This window comes from Cryptotermes secundus, unplaced genomic scaffold (assembly GCF_002891405.2).
Source record: "Cryptotermes secundus unplaced genomic scaffold, Csec_1.0 scaffold779, whole genome shotgun sequence".
NCBI classification, from domain to species: domain Eukaryota; kingdom Metazoa; phylum Arthropoda; class Insecta; order Blattodea; family Kalotermitidae; genus Cryptotermes; species Cryptotermes secundus.
In genome coordinates, this window is record NW_019737096.1 from 588,588 (window position 1) to 605,907 (window position 17,320).

At 41.7% G+C, this 17,320-nt stretch overlaps 1 protein-coding gene across 1 annotated transcript in view; it reads right to left on the reverse strand.

Annotated features, from left to right (window-relative positions):
- LOC111870184 (probetacellulin-like) overlaps positions 1–17,320 on the reverse strand; it is a 190,502-nt gene that overhangs the window by 18,303 nt on the left and 154,879 nt on the right. Inside the window, exon 3 of the mRNA XM_023862261.2 lies at positions 1,669–1,840. Within this exon, the coding sequence (XP_023718029.1) occupies positions 1,669–1,840 (172 nt within the window). The remainder of the gene's footprint in view (positions 1–1,668; positions 1,841–17,320) is intronic.

Sequence of the window (17,320 nt, forward strand, 5' to 3'; positions counted from 1 at the left end):
ATATATATATACAATACGATGCGTTGATCTGAAGCTCAGGAGTATACCTATATATGTACATATGTTGCCACAATTTACATACTAATCTACGTACAAAGTGCCTTCGACACCCACTGATCCCAATTTCTTTTCGATTTAATCATCTAAAGAATACAAATTATGGAGTTCGCCACTGTGTAATTTTCTCCCTTCGCTCCTCGCTTATCTCATACGTGGGAATACTGTCCTTAGCATTTTGTTTAGTTTTACTATGGAAATGGAGGCAGATGATTGATGTGTCACTTCGCTTTCGCGATAATGGCACTCCACGACCACCAATTCACCTCAGCGAAAGCCGAATTTCTGGTAGCGCACTGGCAGCACAGTAAACACCTCGAACAGAACGACGCGACTCGCAGTGGGTCATACGTTCGTATTCACGTTTCAACCTTCACCCCAGCAAATTGGTGTAGGAAATTATTACTCGTATCTGAGTCTGTAACGTTAGATATGCTTATAATATATCTGAATACCCCTATTTTAATATCATATCCTCTTAACACTCATGAATTTGAAGAGTTGCCGATCACAGTGGCCGCGCCGTCTGAGGCATGGATATTTGTGTGCACTTCTTCTGTGTTTGTGTTGTTCTATGTGTAGGTAGCGGTCTTGAGACGGACTGATCCCCCGTCCAAGGAATACTACCGCCTGTGTATAGAGTAAGTAACTGAAAACGCGGCGAAGGACCACAGGGGCTGTAATGCCATAGACAGACAGAAGGATAGACAGCTAGATAGGTAGAAATTTGAAGACTTAATATGTCTATATACTATATACACATGTGGGGCCTGAAAAATAAGGCCTGTACCTAGTCCTATTCGAGAAGGTAAATTTGTATGATCTCTGATCACTAGTATACAACTCGGCCACATTACAGCAACAGTGAACGGGTACTACTTCGTACCTAAGCCTACTATGCAACAAAATGCTTTGAGAACTCATATGCAATGCTTTCATTTCGGCGATTTAAACCAGTTAAAGAAATTCATAGTAAACAGAAACAAATGCCGTTAAGATAAATAACCGATGCAAAATTATGGTTGCAAACTCGTAGCTGGGAAGTGGACGAACAGTATTTTTCAATAAGATCTAAAAGTTTGTGATGGTGGTACATTAATACAAATATTGTGTTTCTGGACATTATCCATCGTCCTGTTTATATCTAAAACATCGTCCCGTTTTATTTCAAAACACGACGTTTCGAAGACTGGATTCTGTCTCCGTCTTCAGGAAAAACCTGCTCAGCTCTATCAATTGGGCCGAACTGAGTAGGTTTTACCTGAAGACGGACGATGGGTAATGCCCAGAAACATAATATTTGTAGTATTTTTCAAATCTTGCATTGGCCTATACAATCACTGGCCGTACATTTACAAACGCAAGCTAATCTCATGTTGCCCATTTTCAAAAGTAAAAAGAAACCGGCCCTATTTTAGGGCTATCTCTAAAAATCTAAATCACTTGGATCCTTCGCTAAGTGACGTCAGCTTTCCTCTCAATCCACAAATTAGGACAGCCATCATGCCGGAATCGCCGAACCAAAGGAACGAATAAATAAATAAATAATTAGGAAGGCGACACTATGTTGTCGCGGTGGCGAGCCCTTCGTAACAAACTTTCAGTACTTACTCGCAGTTGTAGAGCAAGGAGTCGGCAATCTTGACCGTGAAGCAGGTGGCTCCGTTCAGGCAGTACCAGGTGTTGTAGGCCGGCGGACAGGGGAACGTGTGGAATGTGATGTTCGGGCGCGCCGTTGGGACAGGCGGCCGGGGCTTCGGAGTCGAGCGGCTGGAGCATGCCTCTGCAAATCCAACAGAATCATTTGGTTACTATTCCAGCCTCGTGCCCTTTTCCAATCATTACTACTACTTTTAGTCTGAAGGTGGAGGAGCACGTTACTCCGAAACGTTGGTAAACACTTACGAAACTACACGGTGTCAAAACCTGGAAGAGCAGAATATAAACATTCACGGCCGTGAAAACATATGACATCTACCTTAAAACGGATTCCTTCCCACCTATCTTCCATCTCATTCATATTTATCTTGCATTTGTTTTTGACTCTACAGCACCGCTAAATAAAATACGATGAAAATAGTAGAGTTGCACAGGTAAGTTCTGCGGATCGTTTAATGCAGTGTTTCTTAACCGTTGTCAGACGGCGGCCCGGTACCGGGTCCTGGCATCAATTATAGCGTGCCCTCGTCTTATAGAAAAAAGAATACACCGGGCCGCGGTCTGACAACGGTTGAGAACCACTGATTTAGTGTACCAACTCCATCTATGTTTTCAGCAGCAGATGACTACTCATTTGTTCAAATAATCCGACGGTTCGTTACCACCACAGTGTTATTGACATACAGCTCTGATCTGAGCGATTTCTGCGCCATTATCTTGACATACTCGTATCTGTCTAATAACTTTCTTGCTTTAACAGGTATTCTGATAAAGCTAGGTATAACTGACGAAGTTTCTCAGTTTTCTCCTTCCTCTCTTCCCCCATTATACAGACATTCTGTTCAGGGGCAGAAAATGATTTATAACTTGCCTATTCGAAGGAAATCAACAGCTACGGACAGCAATACGCAAGCGCGCGCAGCGCCACTATGCTCCATGAAACAGGCAATATACTCTGCACTGTACATGTTCTCCAACGGATGTTCTTTACGCGATGTCTGTCACACTGTCTGCCATTTGATCTCCAGAATACCTTGTTGCTTCCGCACATGACAAGCTGTGGCACAGGTTAAATGTTAGCTTTTAATCGCAGAGGTTTGGGTTCAATTCTAAGATAACCCCTGAGTAGTGTCTTATGGAGAAAATAGAACTAGGGCGGGATTATCTTGGAGTTTTCAGTCTGTCTCTACAAATCCTTATTACACTTATTCTTCATGCTCCGTTCCTTGATGTACGAATAAGATTAGCTAGGGCCCTCAATAGAGACTACGATCCTGGTATGGTACGACTCAGCAGCAGGAACTTTGGTTTCAGTTGCTCACACCTCAATGTCGAATGGTCGAAATCACTAAGACATGCAACGGTGTGAATATATTAGTAAGTTTTTATAAAATGAAAAAGTCATTTGCTGGAGACAAATCTTGTATCGTCTTAAGAGATTAAGTTCTCTTTCAGAAATCAGTCTGAAGTTCGATAAGGGGACTATACTACTGAACATGCGGCAAATGGCGGTTCTGTTTAATCAGCCGATAGACACACATTTGATCGATCGATTATTCCTACATCTATCAGTGAGTGTCACTCCGTATAGCACAAAGGATGGTCTCTCAAGAGCGTCATGAAGACCATGAACCGGAAGGAAGTGGGCGCTCCACCACCCAAACCCCGCTACCGTTTTCCACTTGACACGACACGGCGAGCGTGTCTTGCTTATGGGATCGTCATACTGACATGTTGGTACAAGAGGATCTTATACAGGGGCCATCCATCGTTCATCCTCACCTGAAACTACTTCAGACAAGAGCCAGTCTCCACAGACCCACAAGCAATGCCATTTTGCACAAGCCCCAAATAGGTAATTAACTGACACCGTTCACTTCCTGGTATAACTCCTCTGAGTGTCAGAGAGGGAGAATTTGTTCCGTACGAGTGTCTGTGTCGAAATATAAACAACTAAAACGACTGTTAACTCTAAATGACGTTATGCAAATTGAAATACTGAAACAAGAAAAAAATGAGACTAGTTTCCCACCGCCAAGAAACTTAACTATAAACTCAATGTACATATGAACACCACAGTTGATCAAAATAGTTCCTGGAATAGAACCCAAAGGTTCATTAGCAGGGTTTAAAAAATAGGGCCGCCCACTCGTCCGAGATCGTTTATTTTCCGAGCTGGCGATCACAAAAACGCACAAGCCATAAGCGTCACTTTTTCTAGGCTGCTAGACTGTTTTTGAGAATCAANCAGTCACCGCCGTGAAAACCTCGAATCTTACAAAACTGAGTTCTTTACTTTAACTTCCGAAATTCTGTGCGAGATAAAGGCCTTGCCGACATTTCGCAATTTCATGGAAAAAGTAATCTTTTTAACAGCATGCAGTTACTACTTATACCTGCGATGTTACTCTTTTATAACTTCCATTCCCGTATTTTCACACGCTTTTGGAAACACAATTCTGTACGTGAGAATATATGGACTCCAGAGAAACAGAACAAGCCCTGCCCCTGCAGTCTGTCATTTTACCGACTATTGCTATCTTCGTTCATCCCTACAAAAAGAACCTTTAAATTGTGTTCTTATGAAAAAATTAAATAGTTCCGTCCAATGTGACTGGTTAAGATTTTTTTCTTATTTCAATTATTATTAATCTTACATGTTTCGCTCTTCAGAGGGACCCCTTTACATCAACACAGTTAGAAGCCACCATTACAGTATGTGTTCTAAAAGTTAAAATATATACACATAATATTAATACAATACACTTGGGTATAAAATCTAAAGTCTTTACAACCACAGCGGCTGTTCCAATACATTAAAATATTTATAGTTAGTTTGTTAAGACTCTATTAGAATTCGTAAACCAAGCTGGTTCGTGTCGTCCCTCTTATTATTTCTTTTGACGGGGGCCAAACGTGTGCCCCCTTGTCGTTCTTGTTCTTCTTCTTCTGTAACAAAGTCTGAGCAGATAAACCGCATTCCGAGGCTATTAAATCTGCTCCTTTCACGTTTTTTCTTGGGCAGCCTATGGCATTTGATTAATAAAAGGTACAGTAACTCCTACGTTTAATTAATTAAGCACCACGGAATGAGTGGATCTATAGCTCCAGCTTTCTTTACCTCGGCACTAGATGAAGGCGAACAGCCACCTCCATGCCCCGGCCGTTTCACCCACGTGGAAACAGCCTATATCACTAACTGGCGATTACACACCCTCATTCCTATAGCATCACAGGCCTATATGGAATATACGTAACAACTCAGTCAGTCGCTTCAATGTGCGACTAGTTTTAGGCGACTGGCTGCTTGCGAACGGTTTCATGCAGTCAGTTTCGCTAGTGAGAGAGCAGTCTAAGAGACAACAGAAACTTTCAATGCTGTTCACTTTGCCCTACAATTTTCATTCATGCATGCAGCTTTGATTTCATAAAATAAATTTTCAAATTGGAAATGTAATTTATAGTCAGTTATATTTGACGGTGTTTATCTTATTAGGACAGGAAAGAAGATAAGGAGGGAAAGTAGGAAAGAAAGAGAGAAACTGTACGTTGCGGTGGCTTGCCGATAATTGCGAGTTACGGTCGGTGGCCCGGTCCGGCCAGGTGATATGTGTGCCATACGGACTGCGCCTCTTCCTCCCAGCTGGTCGCTGTTCCCCCTTGCTCCAACACTTCACAGCCTAAGTGGACCAAGCCGATAGCAAGTCCCTCGTTCTTTTTTTTCAAATATAAATATTCAAGTAGATTCTAAAGGGTTCTGACGATGGTGGATGACACACAGAATTACTGGGTTTTTAGACTTTTTCCATTGGCCGGAATTTTAGGTAATAGAGGACACGACGTCTCGGAAACTGGATCTGTTTCCGTCATCAGGTGAGGAAGGAAGATACACAGTTGGGCCCCTTAGAAAGAGCTAAGCTAAGCTTAGAAAGAACCAGTGATTGAGATTAGATCTTTCTAAGGAGCCCAACTGAGTAAGTGTCTTCCTTCCTCACCTGAAGACGGAAACAGATTCAGTTTCTGAAACGTCATGTCCTCTGTTACCTAGATTTCCGGACGGTGGAATAAGTCCCCCAAAAACAGTAATTCTGTGTACAAATGTTTAATTCATAAGTTATTTAATCTAGCTGTACCAACTGCAGAAGTTACTTAGTAATGAATAATACATGTTGGGTCACAAAGGATTGGGAAGGAAGCGGTCATGGGATACCTGAAGGTTTTTAATTAGTTCTACAGTCTTATGTGCAACAATTTATTAAAACCTAATAAAAGCTAGTCACTTTAAAAGTTTTCACGACATGTTTCAACCGACGTGGTCATCACCAGGTGTTGAGTTGTACTGCTGCCAACAAATAAACATCAACGCAGAAAGAAGTTTCCTCACCCACAACATTAACACGTGATGATGACCACTTCAGTCGAAACATGCCGTGAAAACTTTTATTAAGGTTTAATAAACTCTTGCACGTAAGACTGTAGAACTAATTAAAACACAAAATGAAAAGTGCAACAGGATTCTACAACATAATAATACCTGGAGGTGCTAAACTGGTATTTGCCTGAAGGAACTTAGAAAAATGAAAGAAGACTCAAGCAGAGGAGTCTGTTGTTTGATCCCGTATTCAATAAGGCTCATTCCGAATACAGACATCACACCGCGTTGTGAAAGTCGCTCGTGGATGGTCCACGTTATCCATTTTGAACCAGCATTACGTGTAGTTCATAATTTGTGGCAAGAACTTAGAACAGCACCTATTACGTATGTTCACGGACTGAGCAGACGATCATATAAGGCAAAACTAACAGAAATACACGTCAAAACGACAAGAACACCAACGAGACTGACGAGTTCTAGAACAGAACATGGACAAAATGGACTTATGCCACTGTTCCTGTGAAAGGGAAGCCGCACACCTGTTCAATCCGTCACACACAGCACACCTTGCACACCGGGGCACCAAGTGCCTTTGTAATTCAGTTATCAGAAACAAATTGATCAACTCCCTTTTTATTACGCGCCTGCACTTGACTTAATAATCACGTCTTAAAGTGAACATTCCAACAAGAAGTTCCGTCTGCTTTCACTTAAAGGCTTTTCTTTCTTCATCTTCAAAGGGACGGTACCATAATCCAAATGAAGAATTCATATTTATATAACTTAGCAATCTATTTCTATGAGTAATTTCTGCTACTCTCTGAAAGTTGTCTGATGTAATTACATAAAGGCTACAAAGAGCAGTTTGAGGAAGATATGCAGGCCTTTAATTTATAATAGATTACACTAACTCCTCCGACGAATTTACACAATAGTGAAATCTGAACAATGAAGACCAAAAATAAATAAAAAATCAGAGGTGTTCCAGTGAAATTCATAAGACGGATGGGCACATGAAAGATTATAAAAGGAACAAAGATATACCGCAAGCAACAACTATTGAATCAGCATTAGCCAAAATGATAGAAGTAAAGGGACACACCGTGTCAACAGAATACAGACAGAAACGCTTCCGAAATGAATTCAATAGGCCTACAGACCTATTGGAACAAGGAATCAAAGACAACCTTTGACGAGAATATTGGACAAATAAGGCCGAAAGAGGTAACAAATGGCTCAACTCCTTGGCTGTCTGATGACCATGTCTTGCCTTCAGCATTATTAAAAGACTAACAGAATTACTCTAAAAGGGATGGAAAATATCAACATTTGGCAGGATGGCACCATATCTATTTACGCTTTACGAGAGAAAATTTGCATATGATCCAAAGATATCACAACTTGAAGCCAAACGGTAGAGTTGCAGCGGAAAAACGTGAATTCAACTATCGCAATTCAGGGGAATGCAGATACAAATACTTTTAACAGCTGCACCAAGAGGAGCAGACCTGCACATAAAAATATCTGATCCAATAACAGTGATGACGTTAGGCGAAGAATTCAGAAAAGCAGATAACAAGAAACTCTATGATCTACACAGTTCCAACGCCCGTTTAAATAACGTACGAGTATGTTGTGCTGGGCTAGAGAGGCAGCTCGAGCGGGAAACAAGAAATACGTCCAAAATCTTGGCAGAGTCTCTTTTAAAACCGTTGTTGCTGAATATCTGGGATCTACTGAGTTCACTATTGCCAATCGTTGTTCCTTGGGTTGGCATCTCTTTGTCCACTGCATACTTGATAAGCATACAGTACCTAATGGTTGGATAACTGCAAACCATGACGTGAAAAGGATGTCGAAGGGACGTCTTCATCAACATGGAGGGCATGAGGAAACCCATCAAAAAGTTTCAGGGCCTAGATATTTAGCTAAGACTTTCCAGGTCTATATGAAATGATAATCGTTAACCATTACACCACAAAGTTAAGTAATTATTTGACTCGTCAGTGAACAGCATAATGAGGTTTAGCATATTTGGTTGTTACTGTATTTGCCGCCTCCCAACAGATGTTTGACTTAGAAGGGGGAGAGACGACAGTATGCGAAATATGAAGCCCCCCTCTGTAAGTAGACAATAAAGCCAACCGCAATAAAATAAAGACATGAAAATCAATGAAAGACAAACTAGGGACTCTTAAAAAGGAATTGTATCCCTGTTTCAGACAAGATAAGCTACACTGTAAAGAAATTATGAGAATGAATAAAGAATTAAATTGAACAAAGGAAAATAATCATTATGAAAGGTGAAGAGACAGGAATGTGGAAGGAAGCGACAGTTTCCTACCCGGCCGACCATCGCGAAGTAAACAAGATACGGTGGTTAGGGGACCCTCCGTATGGGGTAACCGATCTGCCTCCAAGTGTGCGTTTCCGCTCGTGCGCCACCGGGGTGATGCAGATTAAGCAACACGGTGTCGGATTTCACAACAGGGTGAACCTAAATTATTTATGCAGTCTCTGTAAAACATGACAAGCGTTAAACAACCATTGCTGCCGTATTCAGAATGTGAAGTTTACAGGTTATTTTCCGCCCCACACCCAAACGATCAGAATTTCTTTTCTGGTAAGCTTAAAATAATAATATCGCGATTGCATAAAATGCCGTTTAATATTCCGAATTTGATTTCAAAATACGTCATAAAGACGTCAGACACATATGTCTATGACTTATGCCTGCTTCAAAAGACGCGAACTTCTGCTATTATAGCGTGTTTAGAACCTCGGTTAATACTAATAATAATGCCAGTCGTTGTTGGCAAGCATTTAAATACATGAACTGAACTGAATTATTATAATTCTGGCTATTAAAAGACTAAATTAAAGAAAATTTTAAGGAAAATAGTTAAATGAGCTACAAGGTTTTAAGTCTGCTTGGTTTCTCTGTATAAAGTAACGCAATTATTCACAGCACTTCTTGCATTTCGACGAAAAGTCTGGGCATTCCAGTACTGACGACTACAGCAGTTGCCAGTAGCAAACATCGCGGTTCGTCCGAACGAAATACTGGATGAGAGATTCGTTTGTTTGGCATCGCAGATTAGACCAGTCATTCACGTGTTATAAAACCATATGCTGTGTTCGACAGGAACACAAGAGGGTGGCCGAGGGCCCCCAGCTGCCGTGATGGAACCGTATCGGGTTGCAGCGACCGTGGCGCGGCCTGGCACAAGTGGTTACGGCACATCAAGCACTGTACATATAATGTATATACTATATAACTTCACATCATTTTCTCAGGCAGCATTAATAATGGTGATGACAATAATAATAGTGATTAGTAAAATTTATTATACTTGTATAAACGTAATGTTCACAAGATTATGCCTCAACAACTCGCCTACAAGTGCAGACTGTTAACAAGGAATACATCGTATTATAAATAGACACTGCCAAATATGTACTTCGGAAAATGGTCAGTTTAAGATATACTGGGATCGATAAACAATCAAGAATAGAACAGTTGAGCCCAATAGCCCTTTTTAAAATCTACGTAGCAGCTACTAAACATCAACACTCAGAAAAGGCCCGGGGCTATACTACAAACAGGAAGGTCGCGCGTTCAAGTCCCGATGAGGTCATGGGATTCTTTTCAATTGACCTAATCCTTCCAGCCGCACTATGGCCCTGGGGTCGACTCAGCTTCTAGCAGAAATAAGTACCAGGAATTAATTAAATAATTTTCCTGGGGAGTAAAGCGCGGCCGGCGCGTAAGGCTGACAACCTTACCGCCATCTTTGAGCCGATTGTCTAGATAATGTGGGAACCTCAACGTCTCACAATCCTATGGGCCTTCGCGGCCTGGTACAGGGATAGCTTTACTTTACTTTTTACTTTTACTCACAAAACGCCCAAAACATTTACATGCACGTGTATCTCGGTGAAGAACAGAAACAGACGAAAGTGCGTATACATCAGATCTATAGTATCGCATATAATAGCTCAGTCGAAAGAACTGGGACATTTAAGACGGTTCATATGCTACTGCTGATTCAGAAAGCTGTGGTCATTTGACACCTGCAATTCCTGATTCACCCCTAACTTGGCTAGGTTCGACCAAGATGGATACCTGACGTTACGCAACGCCCACATATGAAAAACATCCGGAAAGCAAATATACGAAGTCCAGAAAATATTTGTAAAACATATTTTGGAGGGATTCACTTGCCTTTATTTACTTTCGAACATAGCCACCACCGTTCGCATTGCACTTAGTGAGCCTGGGAACGAGATTTTTATTCCAGCGTCGTAGCAATCTCCCGCCTACTCTCTTAGACATGGAGAACAGTTCTTGACACTTCTGGACATTGTTGATGAAGTTCACCGATGGTTAAACGTCCGTCAGCACGAATGTTTTCATCAGTTTTTTGGACGATTTCATCAGTGACAACGGATGACCTTCCACTCCTTATTTCAGCATGAACATCACTTCTTCCTGCTTCAAATTCATGACACCATTTTGCCACTTTTTGCTGTTCATAGCATCTTCGCCGTAAACAGAAACAAGCTGGCGACGAATTTCAAAAGCAGTTACTCCTTTCACGTGAAGAAATCGAATTACTGCACGAACCTCACATTTGGCGGGATTCTGAATAGACACGGCCATTTTAAACACACACTGCAAGCACAACGCTGCCGTGCCTGTTGTCAGTGAACTCGGTCCTGTCATACGGTTCCTATCTCATACGGCAGCACCGCCATTCTGGGGGGGGGGAATCCTTGCATTTTTACTGTAATTGTATCTTTACTTTCCGGATATCCCCCGTACATGCCACAACGTATCTGATAAATAACTGGCGGCACACTGCAATAATAGTACTGACTACAGAAATACTGGTTACTCAGGAAGGATGAGACGGACGGTATGTGTGGCATCTCCTAATCGGGGAAAAGCTAATGGTTGCTCGATGATGATTCTGTACCATGGAATAAGACACATTACTGCTGTTATTGTTATTATTATTACTATTCAGTGCCATCATCATAATTCATAACCAACGACGAAGCGATTATCATCGGTTGTGACACAAAATTTGAAATCTGTCAACACTTCCAAAAAGGGGACCAATCTTCCAGGTGGTGGCACCCGTTCAGAGGGACTTACCCCCCTCTGGGATTTAAGCAGTGACCAACTGCCAACATTAGCACACGGTTGGTTAGCGGCTACTGTCAAACCATTAACGGGTCCATACAATGATGGGGATTGTCAGAACAAGAGGCCAAATCATGACCACCTGCATTCGGCACAATCTCCCTGCGGCCTGCTCCAAGTTATGAACAGAGAACGTGTGTCATGTTTTACTTTGTTCATTCTGACAGAGTATATGGATGTGGAACACAAAAACAGAAACAGAAGACATCTGTAACTTTAGTACCGTGAAGAATATTTGGAAACAACAGATTTAAAAAAACACCCGAATGCAGGAAACTACAGAATAGCTTTATAGCTTATATTCTGCAGCGGATATTGTTAGAGTTGTTGAATCAAGTATGATACGATGGGTAGGACTTGTAGCCCGGATGAAAAACAAATAAAGATAAAACATATAATTTTGATTTTAAAATGCGTGGGAAGGAACCACTTTGAAGACCGTGACATAAACATGGAGACAATATTGTGATGCACAGGCCCATTGCTAGGCAACGCATCGGTAAAAATATTCCCGCGGAAGGGTACGCGCGCAAAAATAGGACGTCAATTGCTAGGCAACAGGGACTGTTTCCTGTGTGGTCCGTGTCGAGTGGGTATAAAGGGACAAAGAAGGTCGTCTAAGAAAGTTGTTATCAAGGAATGGGTCGAGTTCTGGTGATGGCAGTCTAAGATGACTGAGAAAAAATGGCAAGAAAGGAATCAGACTGTGTATAGACGACTTCATGTGTGATTTGAAACGACAGTGAGACTGTTATAAACCCGTTGCCTGGATACGGCTAGTGCAACGGTGAACAGCGATAGAGCTGTATTACCTGTAGTCCCGAGTTGTGTGAATAAGGTGTCAATAAATCCAATCATCCATTCCAAAACCTGTCTTATAAGTAACTCATAAGCATGACAATATTAAAACGACTGTTACAGATACAGACAGTGAGGATGTCAAATGAATTACGCCTACACTGACTCAGGATACGATCCAGTGGCAGTTGCGCAACTTCGGTTTTCACTGCAGCACGGCCTGCTTCTGTCAAGCTGAATACGTAATCGTTGTAAGATATATCAAGAAGTTGGTCAATATCACACAAAAGAAAGTCACTGCAATCAATTCATTTTTTAATAGGCATAAACCGCTAAATGAAAGTCCAAAGCAGCCAAATAGATTTTGATCTGCGAACATGGACAAAGCAATGTTTTGATTCTCTAAAGGGCCCACATCCTGAATGAACCACTAGCAGAAAACTATTGATTGCTCGTTTCAGTATCCTCTTGACATCAAGGCTCGAATCCAGAGGGGGCGATTTACTGCTTCAATTACATAAAGAGATGTCTGGAACGATATGAAAACCTTATTTCACAACATTTAGTTAGAAAATAAAGATTTGTTAAAGAATACGTAAATCATTATTAATCCGACATTCTACGCAATAAAACGTAGCACCTCCCCCCCCCCCAAGAGCCCGAATATAATCCCTCATTACCTGGCTGGTGTTGAAATTTGTGGTATTAATCTATTGCTATTTCAAGTTGCTTGTATAACAGAGCAACAGACAAGAGATACAAACTGAACTTCGCTAATGGCTTCACATATTTCGGAACGGGATGGCAGGGGGGGGGGGATACTACAAGAAAGGACAAACAAATCGTACGGATGAATCATGTCAAGTTACGCTTGTGATCAATGACAGTTCCATGCAGTGGGTGAACACCAGGCAGCACTCAACAGCAAGCAACAGCCCGCCGGAAACTATAACCCTGCTATTATTTCAGGTAACAACCAACCGGAGCAAGATAAAACCATTAAACCATTCGTTTCTGAATAAATTAAACATAAATAAGATGTTCGAAAATGTTAACTCACTAATTGTGACTGGCTCTTAGCTAACATGACAGCTCTGAAGCTATTGCCTTAAATGAACTTCATTCAATGAAGAATTACAGGGCACATGAAGTTGTGCAGTATCTGATTTACTTCAACTGTATGCCTTTAATGTACAACGGGGCCAATTTACGAGACAAAGTAGCCGCTTTTCGAGAAATAACTAGGACCGTGTATGGGCGAAATTCATTAAAATAAGCGGATGTTTCTCAAGGTTTCGGACGAGATTACATACCTTCTCCACAGATACATTGAAATGCTGAACATATGAAAATTAAATTTCTTGCTCTTGCCGTCCATTGATTGAAATCCTGACCCCGTATTCCGACACTAACGGCATGCTAGTCCACATTAAAGTCACATCGCGCAATCGGCAGAGTCTTGGTTGAGCTAGAATCACTATGCCGGGGACTTGCTCTGTATCTTTCATCAAGGCCAGTGTCGATATAGTAGTAGTTGTACGAAGTAAAAGTTTTCAAGTAGTTACGAACAGGAACAAAGGGATGTCAGCCACAAGCGGAAATTGAAGGTGCGCTGAGTCGGTACGGCAGTGTCCACTTTTACTGAAAGAAGTTCACAGTGTACCTCTAGTTAACAACACTGTTTCGTGCATACTGTTAAAACAAAAGATAAAGATATCCCTGTAACAGGCCGTGGAGGCCCATAGGGCTGTGAGACGTCGAGGCTCCCGCATTTTCTAGATAGTCGGCTCACAGATGGCGGTAAGGTTGTCAGCGTCACGCCCCGGCCGCCCTTTAACCCCAGGAAGACTCCTGGTACTCATTTCTGATAGAGGCTGAGTCGAGGACTATAGTGCGGTTGGAAGGATTGGGTTAATTTAAAAATCCAATGACATTAAAGGGAATCGGACCTGCGACCTTCCGACTTGTAGCATAGTTCCTCAACCAACTATGCTACCGCGTGCCCCTAGTGCATACTGTTATTCTATCAAATTTTGTATCTTATTACAAATGCAGCTTTCTCCATAACTTCTCAAGTGCACAATCTGTAAAAATATTACTTCAAAATGTCACTTAAGTGGTATGACGTATGCTGTAACCATGTGTGATGCTCGAATTCAGACACAGACTGAAGAAAACTAGGAATCCACGGCTGGGATACAAACCAGGCACCACTGGAATACGACTGACACGTGTTACCGCTTGGCTAATCTGCTTCGTCTACTGATGTTAAAGCCACTGAATATACTAGACTGTGACAGCAGATCAAGGGATGACAAAAATCTGGGTTCGAAACAGCACAGGTCTGTGTTACTGACTGTAGGTCGCGTGCTACAACCTGGTTACTACACTGGCGCATCTAACAACGTGGTAATCAGACCAGCCATTATGGAGAGGCCTAATATTCCTTAAGACTTCGCACCAAGACAGGCCTAAAGTTCAGCCGACCAGTCCTTGTCGCGACTCGGTCACTACATTATAACTGTACTGGGGACAAAACGTGCATGCGAGAGGCCAGCAACTCAGAAGGGACTTCTGTGTTCGTAAAGTCCCTAATGATCGCGAAACTTTGCGAAGCCGCAGGTGAAAAGTTTAAACGCAGAAATAACTTTATAAGCGTTTATTTGATATCGTACAGCCGGTCACAGTGACAGCGCAGTCTTGGCCGCCCGCTCGAACACTGGGATCGTTGGTTCGAATCCCACTCAAGGCATAGATGTCTGTCTTTATTCTGTGTCTGTGTTATGTAGCGGCCTTGCGACGACCTGATCCCCCGTCCAAAAAAGTCCTACCGACTGTATTAGATTAATAAACTGAAGTTTAACGAAGCGTTCCACGGAAGCCCTATGCTCCAAGTGGGAGCAACAGGACCAAAAGAAGAAGAAGAAGATGCGGAGAATGGTAACGTATACCCGGGGCTCTCTTAGAGAGGATTATACAGATTCAAACTCTCCACATTGTGATATGTCTAACAAATGTTTTCCCGCAGATAGTTACAAGAGTAAGACACGGCAACACAAAGACCAAAACCTGTGTCACTAATACAGCTGATACGTGACTGTACTTCAAAACGCATTTCTTACTGATCTTAAAAACACTCCATGTATGAATTTTTAGACAGATGACACACGTTTGCCATATATATAAAAATGTTTCCCTACCATTTTCGTTTAGTTGAATAATTTCTTCTATCCTGAATTTTATCTCTAACAGTTCTGTATAGGATACAATATTAATATTTCGTTTAACATCGATTTAATATTTATTTTACTATGATCTGTGGCAGAGAGAGAAGAAATGTTGCGAGACATCGTCGATCCAACTGCAAAGTTGTGAATCTATTACTAAACTACGTGAATGTAACGGAATCCTAACTTGACCACTGGAACGATAATATGAGTGATGTGGTACCATGCAAGATTATGCAGTAATGGGCATTCTACAAACGCAGAGAAATCATTAACGTCATTCAGATGAAGCTGTGAGGTCTGCAGAGAAAACAGCGGCGGGCTATTTTAAGTACACCCTTTAGATCTGTGGGAGCACGCACTAACGTAGTTGGCTGAGACACTATGCTGCATGCCGCAAGGTCGCGGGTTCGATACCCGATGAGGTCACTGGATTTTTTCAATTGACCTAATTCTTCCAACCGCACTATGGCCCTGGGTTCGACTCAGGCTCTATCAGAAATGAGTACCAGGAATCATCCTGTGTGTGTGTGTGGGGGGGGGGGGTGCGTAAAGCTGACAACCTTACCGCCAACTGTGACCCGACTGTCTAGAAAATGTAATAGCCTCCACGTTCCACAACCCTATGAGCCTCCATGGCATGTTTCAAGAATAGTTTTACCTTTTTACATATAGATCTGAACAAACTGACAGAAGCCACAATAATATTTAAATATAAAACTACTCCTGGAATTAATAATAACTTGCAAAATGTCTATGTAACATTCATCTGAACGCCTATTCCCAGTTTCGAACCCGGGTGCTTAATCGTATTAAGACATAAGTCCATGGTGGTTGTTGTTATTATTATTATTATTATTATTATTATTCTGAGCATCACAGAATTAAGGCGTATGGTGATGTGAACAAAACGATCCATATTTCCTATACTGCATGAAATCCAGTCGAACCGATAAATTTCACGTTCCGGCCGGTTACATCTACGGGGAAAGATTCGAGTACCAAATGTAAGCGAGGTTGGAGCGTGGAGTCTCAGAGCCGTTTTAGATACGGCAGTGATAAAACGACAAGATCCAAATTCGCATATCAGGAATCGAATGCCTGCAGTCCTTCGCGTTGCCAAACATTTATCGAATGAACCACAAAACCCTCATTCATTCACTCACTCGCTGTTTACAGGTATTCGTTTGTCATAATTCGCTTGTCAAGGAATCCAAAGGCCAAACACCGTGTTCCTAAAACTTTCTAGACTGAAACTGAACCAGTTTACTTGTAGATCTTCAGAACCCGTCCTTGTAACACACATTTCATCATCATCGTTTCGCCATATTTAGCCAAGCTCAATCTTCCTCTCAGGTTTTCCAACCAAAATACTGTGTGCATTTCTTGTTGCCCACGCGCGTTACATGTCCCGTCTCCGGGCGAAGCTACTGATTCAATGTGTCTAACAATACTAAGTGAAGACCTTCGCATTAATAAGTCTAGATCATTATTATGATTGTTGTTTCACAGACGAATACACATGGTTAAGAACTGTGACGAATATAGTGAAGTCAGAAATTTTTATCTCGTATACGGGTTGAAACTTTCTGTGCGACTGAATTGATATCTACAACAGACATGCGCATAGGGATACATAATTATTATATTCGTGCCAAGTGATGTACAGTTATGCCACTCTTGGATAGAGGATTGGCGGCCTTCAACTGAGAGAGCACCCAGCCAGCACTAGGATTGAGAGCAGCGCTTCAAATGGCAGAGCTTCCTCCAACGAGATGACCAGACCACAACTTGTTTCCATTGACATGAATCGGCTTGCTACTCGAAAAATAAGCCGTTTAATAATGACCAAAATACTGGATTACTTTGTGATATGCTAAAGCAACTGCTACTCTTCAGAAATATGTCATTCCAGAAATACGTATTCGCAGACAGACAGACAGAATACTATTTACTACTGCTACTATTACTAGTAACTTTTTGAAGTACTGAGAT